The sequence below is a fragment of the Gopherus evgoodei genome, chromosome 3, assembly GCF_007399415.2.
Source record: "Gopherus evgoodei ecotype Sinaloan lineage chromosome 3, rGopEvg1_v1.p, whole genome shotgun sequence".
Lineage (NCBI taxonomy): Eukaryota > Metazoa > Chordata > Testudines > Testudinidae > Gopherus > Gopherus evgoodei.
The window spans coordinates 129,838,521-129,861,203 of NC_044324.1; the positions used below are offsets into that span (position 1 = coordinate 129,838,521).

Below are 22,683 nucleotides of genomic sequence, written 5' to 3' on the forward strand. Positions count from 1 at the left end.
CAGGGGAGCTGGGTTGCAAAGTCTCTGCTTTGTCCTCTGCTTTGGGCCGTTAGAGTCTGAATGGCCTTTGGCCCATTGCATAGCAAATGTTGAAGGGAGACTGTTGCTTTGTTTGTTTTACAATATTTTAAGTGATACATGATGCCAAACCAAGTTAATTCTTAAAGAATCCAAATGCCAATTTCAGCAATTGATGGACGTGGGCTTCAGATTGGATTTGGATATCAGACATATTTCCCTTACCAGCCATCTTCAGCTTTGGAGTGAACTGATCAGTTGTGGCATGATGCTAAATATACAGCAGTATTGTCTTTTTGCAAGAAGAATTGAAAGGGGCTAGAGTATGTTTTAGGAGAGATAATAAGCCGCTTTAATAAACTTCATAACCACAGAAGTGAGGTTCAGATAAATAATGAGACTGGTACAATGAAAACCTGGAACCAGATCTCCAGATAAATTTTGTACACTACCATCTGGTCATTGCTCTTTTCTTGCTGATTTTAAATATAGCTATACTGAGAATGAATCTTTATTTAATCTTTTACGTTAAATTGGGAAGTCATTTTTTGAGGTTAGGGGAGGGGAATTGAATTAGTCTAAGGGAGTTTATACAGTTGCTAACACTGAGACTCCTCTACAGAAAAGTTTCACTGACTTCATTAGACAGCCTCTGAATTCTCTGCCGCTGTGGTCTGGGAGTGAACTAAGCCATAACCAGTCATCGATGAAGAACTTGACAAAGTGACAGTCGTCGTTCCTGTCACCAGGCTTACTGTAAAGTTACTGAGTCTTATCGCTATCCTTGGGACAGCTTCCTATCATGGTCTGTGACATCTGAGTTGCCTCTGGTCTGCCTATTGAGCAGCATTATAATTTCAAAGATATTTGATATTTACGTTACCTTAATTAACCTTTATACGAGGCCTACCTAAAAATAATGAATGGCTAATCTGAGCTCCCTATTTCTTTTTAAGTCAATACATAAGTTATCTGAGATCTAAATAATATATTTAACAACAGCTTATATTTATTTTGGTCTTTTCATTCTAAAGCAGTGGTTCCCAAACTTGTTCCACCGCTTGTGCAGGGAAAGCCCCTGGCGGGCCAGGCCGGTTTGTGTACCTGCTGCATCCGCAGGTTCAGCTGATCGCGGCTCCCAGTGGCTGCGGTTCGAGCCGTAATTGGCTGAACCTGTGGATGCGGTAGGTACACAAACCAGCCCAGCCCGCCAGGGGCTTTCCCTGCACAAGCAGCAGATCAAGTTTGGGAACCACTGTTCTAAAGGATCCCAAATGGCTTTGCAAACTGCAATATATACATTTATCACTGAGGAGCTGCTGCCAGAAACAACAGTGTGAGGACAGGGACATTTTGGGGCTGAAGACAACGAGCTAATTTTTCATTTATGAAAAATGTCACATAACATTTTATGTCCATGTAAGACAGACAGGACACACTACATATATTTATGGTTTTGTCCTCAAAACCTTGCATACTTCATGGAATTCGGTATATTTACCTCACAAGAGGGAAGTGCTATGAAATCCAGTGGAGATTTGAACCTGAGTCTCCAGCACACTAAATTTTTCATACCTGAAGTTCTGACCACAAAGCCTGCAGACCCTACAGATTAACACACTGAAAAATGCCCTTCCTTCCACTCTTTCATCTTTTATTTTCATAAGTATGCATGTTATGGGGGAAATAAACAAATGTCAGTTGTATAAAGCAGAAAGACTCCTTAGAATTTTTCACATTGATGGTCAGATTTGTTTCTTTCTGCTACCAGGTGAAATTACTGTGGATTTGTTTTCTAACTACAGTTTAGTGTTGTCCCAGTTTCCAAAGCACCATGGCAAAAGGCATCATGTACCATGTGTGCTGCAATAATACATTGTTTGCATGTGAAATAGTGTATTAAGGGGCACATGAACAGTCGTCTTTGCCTCTGTCAGTGTGTCGAGGACTCCACAAATGTTTTTGCTTCTCTTCCCTCAGTGCTGAACTTAAACTTTACATCAGTGAGCATTAGGCAAGAGCTGCATAAGGAAAGATTGGATTTTTCTTCCCAAGCTACCATCTGGGTAATCTGTCTGACCCTTCTCCTGATTCCAGTGTATCAGTGATAGATTATATGAATTTCAAGGCAAGGCAATAGCTGAGCAGGGCTAGGGGTGTGAAGAAATTTAAATATCATGCATGCCATATCTACACAGGGTTTTGTAATATCAGAGAAAGAACTGAGAGAGAGTCAGTCAGTTAACCTAAGAGCACAGCTGGTAGAACACTAGGGGGTCTGGGTTAAAGCCTTAGCTAGGTCATTAGTTTCCATCTTCCCCAAAGCTACTGGCATTGTCAAGAGTAACTGGCTGAAAAATAAACAATGAAGATATTGTAAGATATTAAAGCATAATACAAAATGTTTTTTTAAATAAATGCAACAGATCCAATATCCCTACCTCCCCCCCAAATAGAAACTTGGCCTCTTTGTGAAGAGGAGCAATAGCTCTCGCTGTCTTTGCAGTAGGAGATGATTTTGCTAAGGTAGTGTGTTGTGTGACTATTATTTCACACATGCAAAGAAACATCTTTTGTTGAACTGGTGCAAAGAAACAAGGCAATCAGTCTGCAAATAATAGCAGATGCCAAGATGAAAATAAATTGTCAAGGTGCCAAAGAGAAAACATGTTGTGTGTTATTGTGGCCCAAAGAACCTTGAATGTTTTTAGTGGCATCCTGATGCATTTGTAGAAGAGGTTCATGCTAGCTAATGAAACAGCTGAATGTAGAAATTTGATTTCTGCATAGTTGGTATGGCAGAAATAAAACATTTTTTCCCAAAACGCTTTAGAATTGGTTGTAGAATGAACGATGAGTCAGAGCTTACATCAACCCTGAGTATTTTTCCCCCATATAATTTTGAGATCCTCCAGCATTTTTTAGAATACAGGATTTGTTAGTTCATGTAGTGGAAGGAGATGTCTTTTTAGGGGCCATTAACTGAGCACCCTGGCTTCACCATTGCTCTTTTGATTCTGTTTATAAATTACTTTATAATATTGCTACCCTTCATTTCAGAGGAGGGTACCACTTCTCAAATGTTTGTATATAGTGTTCTGTTAATCGTTTATTAGATCAAATAGAAAAAAAGATTTTGTGCCTCCTCTCTCCCTTAGGAAAGCAGCTCTTTGAACCCTGCCCCCGACTTTTAACTTTTAATAAAAATCTCTGCTCCTGGGCAAGTAAGAAAAATAAACAAAATCATGTGCAAAATGTGATTCTAACTATGGTCTTTTATGTTGCTCAGGCTGTCACCCTGGGGCAGGAAGGGAGCTCCAGCTCCAGCCCAGCGGCCTCCCGGCTACCCTCTATGAGCAGGGCTTCTGCCCAGGCTCCCAGCTCCCTACTCAGAGCCTGACAGCTGCCCAGGTTCCACACACAAAGCTCTCCGTTGGGTGGCTGCCATGCTCCTGGTGGGGAGCAGGGAGCTGAGAGCCTGGGGAGGCAGCTGGGCTCCCAGGAGGGAGCTACACAGAGCTGAGAGCACAGGCTCTCAGCTCCCCACACCGCCCCTTTGAAGTCAATGGAAGCGCTCCTCATTAGGACGTGCACCACTGGCAGAAGGAGGGTAGAGAACCACTGCAGTAATTGCTGCAGTGGCTGTAAGTTGACTTTGTCATGGTATAATTCCCCACTCTGAACCTTAGCGTCCAAAAGATGGGGTACCAGCATGAATTCCTCAAGCTTAATTACCAGCTTAGTACTTGTAGCGCTGCCACCAACCAGATATTCCAGTGCCTGGTACACTCTGGTCCCCCCAAAACCTGGCCCGGGGACCCCCAAGACCCAGTCCCTCTGGATCTTAACACAAGGAAGGTAAATCCTTTCCCTCACCGTTGCCTCTCCCAGACTTCCCCTCCCTGAGTTAACCTGGAAGATCACTGTGATTCAAACTCCTTGAATCTTAAAACAGAGAGGAAAATCTACCTTCCCCCCTCCTTCTCTCTCCCCCTCCCAGACTCTTCCTGAGAGAGAAAGTAATCTTAACACAGAGAGAAATTAACCTTTCTCTCCCCGTTCCCTCCTTTCTCCCCACCAATTCCCTGTTGGATCCAGACCCAGTCCCCTGGGGTCTCACCAGAATAAAAAACCAATCAGGTTCTTAAACAAGAAAAGCTTTTAATTAAAGAAAGAAAAAACAGTAAAAATTATCTTTGTAAATTTAAGATGGAATATGTTACAGGGTCTTTCAGCTATAGATACTGGGAATACCCTCCCAGCCCAAGTATACAAGTACAAATTAAAATCCTTTCAGCAGAATACAAATTTGAACTCCGTCCAGCCAAATACACATTTGCAATAAAGAAACAAACGTAAGCCTAACTCACTTTATCTACCTAGTACTCACTATTCTGAACTTATAAGAGCCTGTATCAGAGAGATTGGAGAGAAACCTGGTTGCACATCTGGTCCCTCTGAGCCCCCAGAGTGAACAACAACCAAAATCTAACAGCACACACAAAAACTTCCGTCCCTCAAGATTTGAAAGTATCCTGTCCCTTGATTGGTCCTCTGGTCAGGTGACAGCCAGGCTCACTGAACTTGTTAACCCTTTACAGGCAAAAGAGATATGAAGTACTTCTGTTCTATTAACTCTTACTTATCTGTTTATGACAGACTTATATTAGGTTGACTTAAGTTTGTAGTGTAGACATGCCCTGAGTGTCATGTTCTGGAAGGAGGTTCTCCAGAGTTCAAACCAAATATGAAACATTGAAAGAGTCCCTCTCAGATCTTAAAGGAGAACCCAGTACATACTAGGACTGCAGTTTGGAAATTGATTAATGCTTGATAGATAGCCCTGGAATGTAGCCATATTCAGTAAATAATAGTGATGGTGGGCATTGTACAAATATGTATTAGGCCAGATCTACATTTAAAAGTTAGGTCAGCAGTTAGGGGAAGTGAAAAATTCACACCCCTGCTTGAGCATCATAAATATTCCAACGTAATCCCAAGTGCAGGCATGGCTATGTCAGCGGAAAAAAATTTCCATCGACCTAGCTACCACCATTCAGAGAGATGGATTACAACAAAGGAAAAACCCCTTCTCTCACTGTAGGAAGCATCTACACTATGGCACTACAGTGCCATTTCTGTGCTGCTGTAATGCCTGTCGTCTAGACATGGCCTAAGTGAGTCTGAGTGCATTGGTTCATGAAGTGTCTAGTAGCATGTTTATTTATACATATATATATATGTACATACATATGACGAGAAAAAGTAAAATTGTAAATCTCTGTGATAAATGTTTCAGGCACAAATAAGTATCAGTGATGTGTAGGATACTGTAAAAATACCATTTGCTTTTTCTAGCCCTTTCTGAAGGAAAAGAAAATTTTTCATTGTCAATAGCAAGGACTGCGTGTTTTATTTTTGCATTTTACTAAATTTGTATCTAGCCAGTTTAAAACTTGAGGAGTATGCTTTGTTTGAATGTACGAATGTATTTTATCTTAAGTTAATTTTATAGCTGTTAATACGTAGTCTGCTACAATTTCACTTATTTCCTGAAAAATGCAAAGGCAACTTTAAGGCCTTTATGGATTGTGTACTTTATAAAAAGATTATTTTTTAAAAAAGAAATACTTAAATAAAAAAGTTCTGTACATCTTAAAAATACAGCAGCATGCACTTTATTCAGCTTCTCTTTAAATAGTTCACCCTTACCAAATCCCACTTGCATATTTTCCTGTGGCAAGTAATTTCTTATTTTGATGGCTAGTAAAATATATTTTTTTCCACCATTACAATAGATAGATTTTTTTTTTTTGATGAGTACATTTCCATTGTGATTTTTTAAGGCTAAGCATACTGCTGTTTTACAGCAGTTTCCTAAAAGTAACAAACTTGTCACACAAACTGACACATCTGATGCAATCTACTTGTTTGACCACCCCAATCCCACTCAATCGTAATCCTAATGTAATCCTACTTTTCTTCTTCAAAAAAAAATCAAAAAACTTTCATCTTAAATCTATTCTTTTTTGTTTTGGTTATAAAATGAAGCTGAACACTTGTGGGAAAATGTGCAAATAAGGAAAAATGAATGTATGCCAGCTGTTCCCTGCCACTCTTGATAAAATTCCTACAATTGATGCATTTTTTTCATTTTGGTGTGAGAACTTTAATTTCTTGATCATTAACTCATTTTCTTTCTAAGATATTTGGGCTTCCTGCAGATATTTGGAAGCGAGCTTGGACTTCTCCATGGAACCATGGGAGCATGGCCATGTCTTAGGGAAATCCAGATCAAGACCCAATCCAATCCCTCCTTCCCATCCAAATCAACAGTAGGACTGCAACACAACCTATTTCTCTCCAGAAATAGGCCTTAGGGGGCAGGATATCCCACTTCTAAGGCATGGTTCTAACTCGTCTTAGACAGTTGGGAACAAAAGATAATGTAGCACAGATGCTCTCTCTGCATCTCCAGGCTCCATCACATCATAACTTCCTCCCCTCTCCAGTCTCAAAAGATAACAAGAAACACCAGACCATCCTGAGAGAAATCTCACATCTTCTGAAACCAGGGGCGGGCAATAGAACCAGTCCCTCAGCTCGAAAGCTGACTAGGATTCCACTCCCTTTGCTTTGTGGTCAGACAAAGATTCCGGAGCTGTCTAGTTCAGCTGAAACCAAAACCTCTAGAAGCTGAACAAGAGGTCATTTGGGATGGAGACTTTTCCTTCCATTTTTGTTGCAGTCTCTTCAGGAGACCTTCCAACGTCAGTGGATGTGAAAGAAACGTATCTGCACATACCCATCAGGCCCTCTCGCAAATCATTCCTCCACATCACCTGTGGAAGCCATCACTACCAATACAAATTATAGCCTTTTAGTGTGTCCACCATAGCCAGAAAGGTCAAGAAGGTATTAAAAGTGATAATGGCCTGGCTGAGGAATCTTTTTAGCCAGTGCAATATTTGGAAAGTTAACCATGTCGTATAGATTAAAAGGTCCATTGTGAATAGGAAGGCTGTGTACTTTATGTGCTTACTGGCTATAGAAGTGGGTTTACTGTCTTTATAATAAAAGACTTATAGTGCAGCTAGTATAGAATGTTTCATTGAAATGGATCCCAGGAGTGTGATACAGGTGGTGTCTGTTGGAAATATTAACATTTATTTCATGCCAACTATTATGTTAGGATTTAAATTAGTTATAGTGATGTCCTCTGACCACAGATTTTTTGTAATAAGTTTTGTGTGTATAGTAAAGTAACTATTTTACAATGTAGGAGTCTGTCTCAAAACACAGCTGAATACAAAACTCACATACATTTTCTCTGTCTGGAAGTACGGAAGTTACCAATCGGTATTACCCTGTCTTCAAGGCATCTCTTTTGACCTTGACTACCATGATTTGTCTTGCCACACTACAGTATATACTGTTTTGCTTCCTCTAGAGGGCTCACAGACTATTTAAAGGGATACTACCCAATTCCTCACACTACAATAATAATTTATTAAATGTTCAATACTTTGTCACACTCAGTATCTCTCAGTGGGGAAAATATGCTTACAGTTAGAGCCACTGCCCCTTTTTTTGCTTCTTCTTTTCACCAAACTCCTTTCTCTGCTTCTCTCCCACTTCCTTATCTTTGTATCTCTCCTTCTTTCCTTCTTCTGCATTTCCTTCCCTGCAGCAACTTCCAATTTCCCAGTACTCATCTATGGGCTTCCTTTTTCCCCTTCTCCATTCCACCACTAATACAAGCGATGGTGTAATATTCTTCTCTCTTTAAATCTGACATTTAAGCTGTCATTAGGCTTTAGCGTTAACCCTCTCAGCCCAGTTAGATTAATGGAGCGAAGAGGAAACAGACACCTTTTGTATCTGATCTCTCCAGTCTCAGAAGACAACACTGCTTGAGTTTATATTCCATTTGCATTTGGAAGGTTTTGTTTGCAGTCATGAAGGACAGAAACTTACTCTTATTTTTTTTTCAGGAACGCTTACATTCTGCAGAATCTGAATATGGCATGTAGACAGCATCAACACATCCAGCAAGCTGGATCTAGCATTTTATACTGTGCCGTAGAATCTGAAAATGCTATCTCTCCACTGCAGTAAAATTGCTAGTTTAAACCGTCTTATCCCACGGAGTATTGACTCAAAAGTGTCTGCAGTACTTGTGGAAAAAATAACAAAAGATATTTCATTTTTTATTTGGATATCTTCATATTCTTGCTGCGTGACATTTGTATTTGAACAGTAACTTTTATTCAAATACAACTTCAAGGCCTAACATGCTTTTTCCTCACTATATGTAATTCTATTTGTGCTTGAAGAATAGTGAAAAAACTCTGTTGCTCAAAACTTTCTCTGTAATGTTGAGTTGAGGGGGCCTTTTTTCAGGCAAATGTAAAGACTTGCTGTCTGCTCAGCACACCATCATCAGAGTTAAAAGCAGAACTGAAGACTCTCAGAGAAAACCCCCCCCCCCCCCCCCCCCGCAGAACTAGTAACTGGTACAGACATTTGATGGGCTGCATTTTATAAGATTTCTCACTCTCTCTTTTTTTTTTTCTTTAAATTATTGGAAAATAAAAGTTCCATGGAATCCCCTCTCTTCCCTCCCATTTTGTGGGGTTACTACTATGACTTTATAGGGCTGTTGATTTTTAGTGAATTTTACTAGACCGCTGATTGTAGCTTGAACTATATATCAAAAATGTAAACCATTAATACCTTTCATTTATGGAGGGAAAAGGAAAAAGTATGCAGTTGAGATGCGTTGATGACAATATAGATGCCTCTAAATTGGTGGAATAAGGATCTGGAGAATGGATGAGGACCTTTAGGCATACTTTATTTATGACTGCTACATCCTGCTCCTCATTTGAGTGATATTTAGAGCTTTTATAAGTGGCATAGGTAACAAAAGTATTGATGGAAATGTCGCAAAGCATGGACAAAAAAGTGCTGTATTCTGGCAGCAAACAGTCAGACGCTAACCTCCCCTCCCCTGGTGAATTTAGTTATTTTTATTACAGTGAGCAGAATTGCTGTTAATTCTATTTCTGGAGACTTTCAGTTTTTGAAATTGTCTTTCAGTTTAATTAAAATAAAATAAGTAGGACTCCACTGCCCTTCTTTGGAAAATAAAAATTTGTGAACCATATCTCCTGACTTTGGAATTTGAGTCAACTTCTTTGCTGATTGCAATGGAGTTATGCCAGGAGAGATTTTGACTCATCATCTCTGGTTCTGTTTGTTTTCTGAGGTGAGCAGTTATAACTGTCTGTTGTCTAGGAATCTTTACTTTGAAAATGATTGATAAAGTTTCTTCATAAGGAAGGGATCCCTTAAAGAGAAAATATAAATGTCTTCAGAAATATGAAAGTGGAAGTTCTGTATTTATATTTTTGTTTTGCTATTTATCTCTCTTTAGGTTTTATGGCAGGCATACAAAGGAACCCACAAATATCCCAATATGGACCTCAACAGACTGGGCCTTCCATGTCACCACATCCTTCACCTGGAGGCCAGATGCATCCTGGGATTGGTAGTTTCCAGCAGAGTAATTCAAGTGGTACTTATGGGCCTCAGATGAGCCAGTATGGACCACAAGGTAATATAACAAACAAACCATGAGACATACTGTTAAACTATAAGGTAAAAAACCAATAATTTTGTGGAAAACTGTTATTCAAAGAATGTCTTTTTTTAAAAGGACTCAATGACACACCTTTTGTTTTAAAATAATTGCAAAAACGTCTTTAGCTAACATCATATTCAAAATGTTATTAGCAGTCTTTGTATTCTTTAATTTCTCAGTAAAATGCACTAGCTTATGGCACTTGAGTTAAAACTTTTTGTTTTGCGTATTATACTAAGGCTAAGCATGAGGCAAGAGATTATTTGATATTAAAAGATAATTCGGGGACATACATCGAGTTGTTGTCCAGTGTTGCCTCATCTGACTTGGTGACTGAAGAGAAAACTGGACATATATATACAAATATAATAATCCAAAACAGGCCCAGACACATTAGACACTTCGTAAATTTTAAAGTAGGGTTAAGTCTGCTTGAGTCGAAACTTTACCAGTTATTTCCTGGAGAGGTAGAAGCCTAATGGCCATTTATTTTTATTTTCTATTTAGACTAATGATGGACAGTATTGCTAATTAAATCTGTGCAAAACCTAGGAGTTTCACTTCACTTTGGCTTGAGGAAACATTTTAATTGGTTAAATCTGTATGGTTTGCACCCTTCCAACTCTGCTTGGAGTTTCAGGTTTGAATTAACACACAATTTCAAACAAAATTAATCTGAAACTGTCATGGGTGCTCCATGATTTTTCAAAAATGGTGATCAGCGTTTTAGTAAGTTAGTTAGCTGATTCACTTACCACTCTAGGATACAAATCACCAAGACCCACTGATCTGTATAGGTTCACAATTTCCCAGTATTTCCTTAATTGCTTTGTGTCATCAGCTACAGTATTGATAATGGTCTTCATTACTTCCTAATTGTCCATATCTCTTCCTATTTTTGATTTGTTACTTTCCTGTTTCCTTTGAATGGAAATTGAAGATTTCAGGGTATGTTTGTAAGAGCAAGAGTTTGTCATGGGTCAGAACATAAGCTGTCCAAATGTTTGTCCTTGTCCAAAATTTGCCTACTTACCAGTGTTGGGTATCTCATTGTACACCACTTAGCTAGCTCCCATTAGCCAAGAGATGACAGCATTTCAGCACTGTATGTGTATACTGATGAAGCCGTTATTAATTATTCTTTATTATTTTATTAATTTACTCTGTCTAAATAGATTACTGTCTTCACTGGTATGGTTTTCTGGCCAAGGGAGTAACTTCTTCTAGATTAACACCACTGTCTCTCTGTAAATGTGCCACTGTACAATACACATGGAGTATTGGATCTGTAATGCTGCCTGGCCCATTCTTTTGGAGGCCAGGCCTGTCATCCCTAGGATGTGCTTGAGTTCTACCAACTCAGGGAACAAGCATCACAAAACTGGTTCCAAAACAGGACTTCCCTTGATATGTGGAGCCCTGAGGTCAGTTTGAAATTTTGTAGTAACTGTGGTCTATTAATGAGTATCATAATCCAGTAGATACTGTGGGAATGTAATATTGAGCTCTAATGTATACGGTTTGTGAATTTTAACTAACCCTTCAAATTGAGAGCGAGAGCGAGAGATAGGTCCTTTTATTTTGCTTGTTTGACAAAACTGTTGAGGGATTTAAAAAAAAAGAGAAGAAACAAATTCTACCCCTGAACATTTAATGCACACAACCTTGAACTAGTCTATTGCTTCTTCTTTAATGGATAACCTTTAAAGTATGCATCTGCTTAGAGATTTAATGAATTTGCCGCGAAACCATTGTATATACAGGGACAGTATTTCCTTTCAAATTGGATCAAAAAGCTTGTCTGTTTCACCAAGTTCTTCCCAGTGCTTGTTTACTGAAAATAGCTATTCTATTGAACAAGGTCTGTATCTTGATCCAGAAAATTCTGTAGAGGCTCATCAGAATGCTGTTGGAAGTGAGTTCTAACGAGGATGATTTTAGTATGTTGAGTTCTATCGGAATTAATCCCTCCTTGTTTTGTTTTGGTGGCTCTTCTCACCCCATAGAAAATCCCTTTCTCATTAATCCCTATAATACATTTCTTCTAGTGCTCTGAACAAAAGACTAGGAGCCAAGAACTCCTGAATTCTAATTCTAGCTCTGCTGCCGATTCCCTCTTTCAACTTGGGCAAGTCAATTAATTTCTCTGCTTCAGTTTCCTTAACTGTAAAATGGGCATAACAATGCCTCACAGGGGTGTGTGAAGATTAATTAGTTATGTCCAATTTACTGGTGCCTTCCTTTTGTTTGTGAAGCATTTTGTAGTTGTAAAATGTTGTAGGAGTGCTTCTGTTATCTGAACAGCGAACAGCCAGCTTAAGTGATAAAAATCCAGTGGATTTATTATATACTATCATGACTTCCAGCCACGGATACTGTTGAGATTCTAGACCATGGAAATAGTTGGTGTCTGTGCAGTAAAACATTAGATGAATGAATCCACGCTGATTGAATGCAAAGATTTTTATACTAAATTAATGCATTTAAGTAACGTGCCAAATATTGCTTTATTTTTCTCTTGAGTTCAGCAGGTTTTTTTGCCTCTCTTTGTACATGAAAGTGCCTGTGTAATGATTTTATGGGTCGTGGTCAAAAGAAACGGCCATTAAAATGTGAACTTGGGGGCAGTAGAGGAATGAGCATTAACAAATAGTTTCAAAAGGGCTTGGTGAATAGTGTGATGGATGTAAAGTGTGTTTCGCTGTCAGATCCTAGAGGGGACTGGTGATTCCATCCTCTGGCAATTGTAAGATTAGTACACTGAAGACTTTGCTGTATGGGTGACAAAGGGAGAAGAGAACCTGAAATTTGTCACCATGTTGTTTGACCATTTATGAAACATTGGCATGAATGTTATAATTATATTAAATATTCACAATCACTAATCATAATGTATCTTGGGCCTTATCCAATATATTTTTAGTTCAAATGCTTATTTAAGTTTTATCTTTTAATGGACAACTCTTCATTTTTTAATGAGTATAACTTGTACTTTCCTTTCTAACACTTACTCATTAACCTTTGATACATTATGAATATTGTGACAGAGAGCTGTAAAAAAGCCCATTCTGGCTCAAAAAGTCAAAAAAATCACTTTTTTTTAATAATAGCTTTGTTAAATATTTCTTTCAGTTACCAAATGTACGTATACAAAGACCAAACAAACAATAAATTAACATTGAAAGGGTGCACTTTATAGCATCATAACACTTCGGAAATAAGAACCTCAAAAGTTACAGTCAGAACCTTTTACATTGCCCGCAAATATACTTAAATTAAGAATATATGACAGTTTTGCTCCACTTCTCTTTCAAGTGTCAAAGTATAAATCATATTTTTTTAAATTCATTTTAGCCTTCATCCAGCAAAGCACTTAAGCCCATGCTTAATTTTAATCACACTAGTAGTCCCATTTAACTCAATCAGATGTCTTGTGTACTTGATAAGCAAATGCTAAAGTGCCTTAATTTATGTTTTCTTTGTCAGTCACGGACCAGTCCTGCACACCCTTTCTCAAGGGAGTAGTCCTTACTCTGCAATAGAATAAAAATTACTCCTGTGAGTTAGGATTTGCGGGAGTTAGCCTCCAGCTATAGAGTAGAAATTGTCTAATCTGTTTATGGTCAGTTTCACTTGGTTGTCATGCAGTTTCACAGCAATAGTGAAGCTCATTTACATAGAACACAGTTTTCTTGGGCCGGTCCAAGACTGTGGGACAAATTCCCACAGAAATAAAACCATCACCACCTTATGCTCCAAATTCAACGTGCACTTCTTCAACCTCTTCTTTTGCTAAAATACAGACATAGCACAGAATACGTTACATTTTTTAAAAATATGAAAAAAATCCTCAACACCATTTTTCTTGCCCACCCCAAAGAAACACACTTAAACTGTATGTAAGCTGTCTTTTTGTTCTGTGTTGTAAAACAGCTCGTACAATGGGGTTCAAGTCAATGACTAGAGCTCCTGTGTGCTACTGAATACAAATAAAAAATAATTGTTATTGTAATGGATGTTAGTCACTTCTTTTAGTGCTCTTCTGGAAGACTCTTAGATACTTATCTGTTAGGGCCATAGAAGAACCAGCACAGAATAGAGCCCATCAGGGCATATTAAGGATGGAATTTTTCTGAAGTGCTCAGAGTTTACCTAACTCTGCTCCCATTTAAGTCAGTAGTAAAACTCTCATTGACTTTAGTGCAGTGGTGGGCAACCTGCGGTCCTTCACGGCTATCCGCTGGTGGGCCGCAAGACAGTTTGTTTACATTGACCATCTGCAGGCACGGCTGCCCACAGCTCCCAGTGGCTGCAGTTCGCCATTCCCAGCCAATGGAAGCTGCAGGAATTGGCCAGAATGTCCCTGTGGCCTGCGTCGCTTCCTGCAGCTCCCATTGGCCGGGAACGGCAAACCACATCCACTGGGAGCTACAGGTGGCCGTGCCTGCAGACGTCAGCGAACTATCTTGCAGCCCACTAGCAGATTACCCTGATTGGCCGCAGGTTGTCCACCGCTGCTTTAGTGTATTAGGCCAATACTGAATGCTATTGAAATCCCACTCGAAATCTTAAAATACAAACAAAAAAACACTCTTCATTTAATTTTAAAACTATAACATTAGTAACTATTAATACCATGTTTTGTAATTTCTTTTTTAAGTAAAAACTAAGGCTCCAGTTCTACAAATGGGTATCTGCAGGTTAGCTCCTAAACATGAGGCCTCCACCACTTGATAGCGTCCCCTAATGAGAAATGCTCGTAATGGGATTTAACATAAATCCTTGTTAATAACTCATTCATTTAAATATGGGCCTCTTTTTAAAATTCCTGATATCTATATTTATCCAGTGAAAAAAGGCACCACTACAGTTTGATGGATAAATGGGAGTGTAAACAATTTTAAAAATATTTGTAGGGATATTATTTTTAATACTGTGAATCTGACCTCGACCTATAAAGCAAGGAAACTTACAGTCAGTTCTGAAACTTCCCTCTTCACTCCTCTCTAATTGCCTAGAAATTGTAGGGTATCAGACCCCTAAGTGCAGTTACATACTATGATTGATTCATGCACAGCAATACCTGAGCAGAGTGGTGAGTATGGGACATAAGTTTCAGTCTTTGGCAGGTTGTCAGTGTCTTCGTGTTGTTATTGTCTGTCTTCCCTTTATTTAACTCCAATTATCATTTTACAAATAACTTTGATTGCTCCCTCCTCCATTTGAGACTCCAAACTTCTGGATTCTATTCTAATTTGCTTGGGTGAGCTGGAATTGAAAATCCATTGGATACAGAGGGGAGAGGTTGCTCTCTAGTATTCCAGAGCTGCTGTGCCAGGCTTGTACCCACTTGAAAAGTGTGGGCTCTTGGACTTGGCTGCATGACACGTCCAGCTGATGTGGGCTGGCTCAGCATCTGCTGCATTCTTTGTGTTTAATGCTGCATCCATCTGTTTTCTGTCAAAGCCACTGCCAGCAAATTACTAATCTATTAGAGAAACATGGAAATAAGATTGCACTTCTCAGTCCTGGATTTTTCTCTTCTATTTTGTTTGGCTTTTATTTTTCCTTTTTTGTGGTTTGGGGAAGGTATAAGAATAGCTGGTACTTGAGGTATTGAGGAAATGTTTAGCAAAAAAAATAAAAACCTGTGGAAAAAACATTGAAACATGTTTTCCTTTCTGAAAGGATATCATTTCCCTGTACTCTCGGACTTGGATCCCTGGAGATGAATGATTTTAACTGAGCCAACATGTGTTTATGGAGAAGATTCCTCTGTTTTTGTGTGTGGTGCTCAGTCTCCATAAACCAAAGGGAAAAAAAGGAAAATTAAAAATATTCTGTCCCTGATGCAAAATAGTCTCAAAATAATAATGTCATCAGTGTCTGTTCCTCCATGTTTGCTTCTGAATTATATTTTGTAGACCCTAGTTGATTAAAGAGAGAGAAAAATTAGGAATTCAGGACAAAATTCAACTCTGGCATAAGCTGCAATGACAGTAACTGTCATTGACTTCCGTGGGAGTAATACCTGCGTATGTAAGGGCTGAATTTGCTCCTCATTGGAAGGTACCTTAAGTACAGCATGAATATATATAGATATAGATAGATATCACACACACACACACATATATATATATAAAAACATGCTGTACTCTGTGTTTATGTGAGTTCACTCAACCCTGTTGCATAAATATATCTACCAAGCAGTGTTAAGACCAGAGCAACAGGTCTTGAGCACTCATTTGGTCGCCATATATTTGGATTGAAAAGGTTTGACTGGAAGAGGCATCAGTAACAGGACATCTTCAAGAATAGAAATGGTCAGTTGACAATGGCTATGATTAGAAGAGGTGGGGAATAACAGGGCACCGTGTTTAGAGCACAGCTAAATCTGGGTACTTTCAACTCTGCTAAACCACATTGTGGGGATCCTTCTGTGAAACAACCATGCATAGATATTGGGTTTCTAAAACAAGAGTAACATGTTATTTCATTTCCTTCGAAAGCATAGGTCACATATGTTTCCACTGTAGAGAGCTTGTAACTGAATAAGTCAGTTAAAAGTGACTGGGGGGCGGGGGAAGAGAACCATGCACAGTAAAATGGCATGAATATATGAATTAATTACATATACAGTCAGATGATGGATTAATATATTTTTTCAATATAAACAGAAGGGGATGGAGGACTCTTTATATTCTTTCCATTTCTTTCTGGTAGCTTGAGGGGCGAAGAGAAAGATGTCTTATTTCTTCAATTCAGAGGAAGACCCCACTGGCTGTACCATTTAAATAAGCGTGGGAATATTGAGGAAGAGTCAGAATATTCCACTCTTTGTTATCCCATGGGGGGGGAATTGAGCTGTATTTCTACTAAGCTGGGTGTGATGGGAAAAGAAATTGCAAAGCAGTTGAGCAATCCAGGGAAATGTGGGGTTTTATATATTTCTTTAAACGTCTTTTCTGTCAAATCTCCCTTCCTCTCTTTTCCTTCTTATGCTCTTTGTTTTTTGGTTGGTTGGTTTTGTTTTTGTCGTTGTCGTAGTTGGTTTTTTTAAGTAAGATTCTGTTCCAGAAAAGTTAGTACTTAAATTTGAAGAAAAAAGTAAAACACGTTGACTTAGATAATGTTCAGGATTCTTTAGGAAATGTTTGTAAAGTAATCTGAGTATGTAAAGTGTTGGGTTAAATACTAAGTATTATTGTCCCTCTTGTAGCCATGAAAGACTCCAGATGAAGGCAGAGGTATTGGTGCTTTGGTGTAATCATGTGTCTGAGCTTCCCTGTCCAGTTCAGTGGATACTTGGTATATTTAGCATGTGGTTCACTTACATGTTTTTGGTGGGCAAATATTAATCTTTCAATGTTTTACAATTTGGGAGTCAAACCCCACCTTTCATGTACTGAATACAGTCCACAGAACCAGAAGCAATACTCTGCATCATAGAGAAACACAAACTTGCGGGGGCGTTATGAGCCTGCATCGGTATTTATGCATGCAGCAGCTAGAATATGGACCAACAGGCGAAGAAAGTTCCAATGTGAAAATTGAAAAACCGGGAAGCAAAAAGGCATTTTATGGACACAGAGCTCTACTAGGGTAAAATGGGACTTCAGAAAGGGAAGGGAAAGATTCCTAAAGTCCTAGCATCGCAGGTCACCACTGGCACATCTGTATTGTAAATTCACCTCTGGTTAGGAGCAGAACCTTTAGGAGCAGGGCTCCAATGAGATAATTTTGGTGCTGGAATTACAGAAGGATGAAATCTCTGAGGATATAAAATGAGCAAAAATAAAAGGAATTTATGTAAGAAAAGAATTTATTTAAGGAGTTTCTTTAACCCTAGGTGTCTCTTCAGTGTACAAAACATTTTTGATCAGTTGTTAGCCCTTTAGATGCAGTGTGTTTCTATATTCATACCACCCTATGCATTTATATGGCTATCAGTCTGGAAAATACCAGTGTTCTAATGGTTAATAGAAATTCTAACTCATGTCCTGTGTTACTCACATTATTTGACTACCTAAAGAATTTTCCAGCAGGCAACTTGCTAAATGGAAACATCAGATGAAAATTTTTATGTTTTTCTCTGTGTTTGTTGTTTTGTTTAGGAAACTACTCCAGACCGTCAACCTACAGTGGGGTGGCTAACACAAGTTACAGTGGCCCAGGACCCGGCATGGGTATAAATGCCAATAGTCAGATTCATGGACAGGGGCCAAGCCAGCCATGTGGTACCATGCCCCTGGGACGGATGCCATCAGCTGGGATGCAAAGCAGACCATTTCCTGGAAACATGGGCAGTATGACCCCCAATTCTCCTGGCATGTCTCTACAGGGAGGCCCTGGGATGGGCCCACCCATGCCAACTGTGAACCGTAAGGCACAGGAGGCAGCTGCTGCAGTGATGCAGGCTGCTGCAAACTCCGCTCAGAGCAGGTATGCATCCAAGCGAAAGGATTTTAAACAAGTAGAAACTTGGTATTATTTCAGAAACTTCTACAGTAACAGTTGTGTAGATGTGTGCATTAATTTATGTGTGCTCTAGTTATATGTCCTATACATATACGGGTAACAAAGAATGTGAAAGAACAATCTTAAGTGTAAGGGAAAGTACAGTACAGCTATATGTTGTGTGAACTGGCCTTACAAGGAGAGGACTTGCCATTTACAATATGATTCCTGGCACCATAGACTGTTAGAACAGGAGATCCCACAGGGCTATGGTGACATCAAAAGCCAAAAACAAGCTCTTACAACTTAAAATGGAGAATGTTAATATTTGAATTGGAACCCTGTAGCTATTTTAGGGCCAGATTGTGTCCCTGTCTGTGTGCCTGTGCTGGGGAGTAATGGGGCACAAGACTCCCCTTACTTTCCTGTGCTTCCTATCCATATTGTAGGTAACAGCACTAGGGGAGAGCCATTTCTATGGGGCCACTACTCCCACTCACATGCAGGCAGCGATGGGGAGTGGGACGGAGCCTTGTCTCCTCCCTAACACACAGGCCAGTAGAGCTGAGCTGGCATGGAATGAGAAGCAAGCTGCACCAGGTATAAACTGGAGGAAATTACTTCCACCCACCTGTAAGGGGAGGATTGGGAACTAGACTGTGACTCTGAGTCACAATCTGGTTTCTAGTCTGCTCCTGAGGGCAGCGCAGCTACACACTGCCACTTGTTCATGGCTTGTGGCAAAGCCACAGATTAGCCCTTGAGTGTTTTTAAGGTGCCTAAGTGCCTACAGTGAAGTGTTTCTTTCTCAGAACATCTTCATATAAGGAATGTGCATGTTTCACTGACTTGAAACAAATAGTGACCGATACTTTTATTTTGTTTCACCATAAAAAAGGAGTTTCATTATATCTATTATATCTGAGGTTACTACAAGCTCATTCCCCTCTTATGTGTATGCCAGTTTTTATGCATGTATATATTAAGCGCACGTAAGCGCACACATAGAGGCACATATGCATGTATAGGTCTTTATAAAATTCTAGGATACATTCTACAACAATGTTTGGAAGTTGGAGGTGCAGATAATTCTAAGACACAATGTTAAAAGAAAATAGGAAGCTAATGCATTTAGGTACATGTTGCTTTCTTGTTTGGTTCTTTTGGAGTGCAGGTGGCTCCTACTGTTAAGTGTTAGTAAAACTTTTAAAACAATAATAAAGTCACTGTTTTCACATTCCCTTTTAGTAAAATAAATCACACTCCCTTTCAGCAAAATAGCCTAGACCCTTGCCTGTGGACCAGCAGGCTCTGTTGGCGTGATTGTTTTCACAGATCTGTTGAGTAAGATTTACAAAGTCTGGTTCTGTCTGTCTGGTTTAGGATGTAATCTGGTAGGTCAGGCTAGAAGGAATAAATTAGCCATTGTTGCAACTGTAGGAGCATTTTCTTTATAATAGTACAAGTGGGTGGACAAAGAAAAAATCATGTTTTTTTTAATTAAAAGGAAAAGAATTAATTATAATAAATGGATAGTATATTGTGATTTGCCTTATACTTTGAATATAGTGCCTGGTGTTTGATTAAAAATTAAGATAAATTAATTAAGATTAAAGATAATTAATTCCTGCTCCCACCTCACGCCTCCCTCCCGAATCAGTTTGGTAGACTTGCTTTCAGTTTCTAGCTTTGCCTGGTCAAAAATGCACCATTTCAAAGCCTTTTCATCACGTTGACAATTCAAGTGATCCAACACCTGCAAGGAGGACTATGCAGTCATCAGGTCTTTACCCCAAAAGGAACATACACAAGCTACAAATTGGGTGAAACCTATCAATCCTTTCTTATTCCGAAGGGTTGGAAGCATGACATTTCTCTCCTTGATCCCAGGTTAAGTGTATGGGAGACAGCATTGTTGCTTTTGGCCTTAATTCTGCAAGCCCTCCATACTTATATATGGAAGGAATGTAGTTGACAGGGTGATTCATACTTGTGATACAGAACAAATCCAAAGAAGCTGTTCTTTTGTTCTGCTTTAGGCCACCATACATTAGGTCGCCTGCTTATCCCAGCCAGTCTGGGGCTGGCGGACGCCCCATGTTTTCTTCACAGCACCCCAACTATGGCAACGCTCAGGCTCCCATGATGCACCAGCCTGACCAGTACGGGTAGGTAGCAATACAAACTGGACTTGCTGTGGGACCTTAGCAGGTTTTTTTAATGTTTATGAACATGCCATCTGGCCGCTGAAGGAATACAAAAATCAAGTGAAAGAATTTCAAATATTTGCATCATAAAGGGTTTTTTTTGTTCTTTTATTTTTGTTTTTACTAACTCCACTGTGACAATATGATGAAAATCTGCATGTCACTCACTCACACACACCTTGCATGGCTTTTGGCATGGCTCTGTTTCCTTCATGCCTGAGAGGGAAATGAAGATCGTCATCACTGAAAAAGAATTAAATCCACCCCACCAACACTCCAGGCATCATTTCTCCCCCATTGTTGTCGTTGTTTTGTTTAGGAACATTGCTTACATGATTGTGATGTTGTAGTTATTGGCATTACTACCACTTCAGTGAGCTACTCTCACATAATACAACCACGCCTTTTTGACAGGAGAATTATTTTAAAAGTGATGACAAGATTCATTAATTGGACTTACAACAGGTTTCATTACTTCATGACTGAGAGTGTGTGTTTGAAAGATATCTGCTAGTCCCTCCCTACCGCTGGAGTGTCCAATATGAAACATTAGCGTGAAACATGCCTGACGTTTTTTCATCAGAATTCTTCATGCTGTGATTTCTGCAGCATTGTTACAAATCACAGCATCGGGGATGAGGTAGGGGGCAGGAAGTATGTACAAACCTGCTTCCAGTGCAGCCTTTGATCTTCCACAGTGCCAGACTTCATCGTAGTTTCAAGTTTCGTGGAATTCCCTCCATGACTTTATCTCCATTACTGACCAATAGGAAGTCTCAAGACCTATGTTGCCAGTGCCTTCCCAGTCATCAGCAAGTTTCAATTTCAGTTTTCCATGGACTATATATTGTTTATATAGCCCCACACACACACACTCAAAGGTCAAGAAACTCCAGAAAAGAAGGTTGAGAAACTACTACAAAAATCAGTATTGGTTCTCTTTATTTAAAATGGTAGAAGCTGCAAAATAGCAAATCTTGCCCCCTCTCCCCACTCCCCTGGCATTTACTGGAATTGGAAAAATGTACCCTGATATATACCAGAGTGCATGAACACCGTGCAGCCTATTTCCATGTATGTCTTGAGTTTGTAGGATAGATTTGTGGGGTTCAGAGATTATTTGATTATTTGAGATTATTTATAACTGAGAAAGATATTCTTGTATGTAGAGTTAAAAGGAAACAAAATGATTAGGTTATAGTTATACAGCAGTCTGTTTGTATAGGTAGGTTGTGGTAGCCTTCAAGGTCAACCCCTAAATCAGTAGCAACATGTCAGTGGGGGAGAGACATTTATCTAGTGCTAATCCACAGGATCTGTCCTTTATGAACTCAGGAGTCCCATTTAGATATAGAAAGCTAGTTTAGCTGTGGCTTGCCAAGCCACATTAAGCAGCTGTGTAAAATGAATTTAAATGGCATGCATCAGAGTAAAATCACTTCCACTGGGGCAGAAAATCAGTGTTACCTAACCAGTGCTAGATGATCAAGATCTGAGACACTCAGTGAGTTATACCCAGTCCTTTTCCTTACTACAGAACACCACCTTTTTAATTAAAAAAAAGATAAAGATTAAAAAAGAAAGAGAGAGAGATGGTTGAGGAATGTTCTAGGTGTGCATCACACAGTTTTCATGAGCGTTTGACCTGACCTTGCAACCTGCGCCTATATTATCCTTGGAGTATGTCCTGCAGCCTACAGAATGCTTGCTTTTCCCATGAAATTTGGAAACCTCATGATGTATTAGTCCCTGTCATGTACTCTGCCTAGGTTTCCTGAATGAAAACTGAGATGCTGGAGGTAAAGGAAGGAGAGATTTGTCCAAGCCCTTTGTTACTAGCAGCAGCCACGATTTCAGGAATCCACTTAGCCCAGAATGTTTCTGCTTGGCCTACATAACAACTTACAGTAAGCAGTACAAAATAATCTCTAGTATTATATACAGTTATTCCTCCTGCCTTCAGGAAAGAAATAGGGAGGGATTACAAAGAGGTTTCTTCCTTCTATCTGTCAGTTGGCTTCAGAAAATAGGTTGTCATAATGATAGGAATTCTGCATTAAGGATCTGAGCCGTGCTCCGTGAAATCAATGGAAAGACTACTGTTGACCTCAATGGGCTTTGGATCAGGCTCCAAAGGATTGGGAGTGGTGAATGCCTTTGAGGAAGAGAGTGCTCTGAAGAGTTAGGTCTCTTTCTCAAGTTACAATTTTAAAAGACCTGATAGTATGGATAAAAGGAGTATGTTCAGGTGTGTGCAAATCTGTGCAGTTGTCATAGATGGATTCATTGAACTCACTATAAAAATGAACTTACGTCTTTAGACTTTCTCAACTGGATGCACATGCGAGAGTGTAA

The 22,683-nt window shown here is 39.3% G+C and overlaps 1 protein-coding gene across 1 annotated transcript in view; it reads left to right on the forward strand.

The window, feature by feature from the left end:
- Window positions 1-22,683, forward strand: part of ARID1B (AT-rich interaction domain 1B) — a 441,148-nt gene that overhangs the window by 334,019 nt on the left and 84,446 nt on the right. Inside the window, 2 exon segments of the mRNA XM_030556641.1 lie at window positions 9,458-9,637; window positions 17,779-18,106. Of these exon segments, the coding sequence (XP_030412501.1) occupies window positions 9,458-9,637; window positions 17,779-18,106 (508 nt within the window).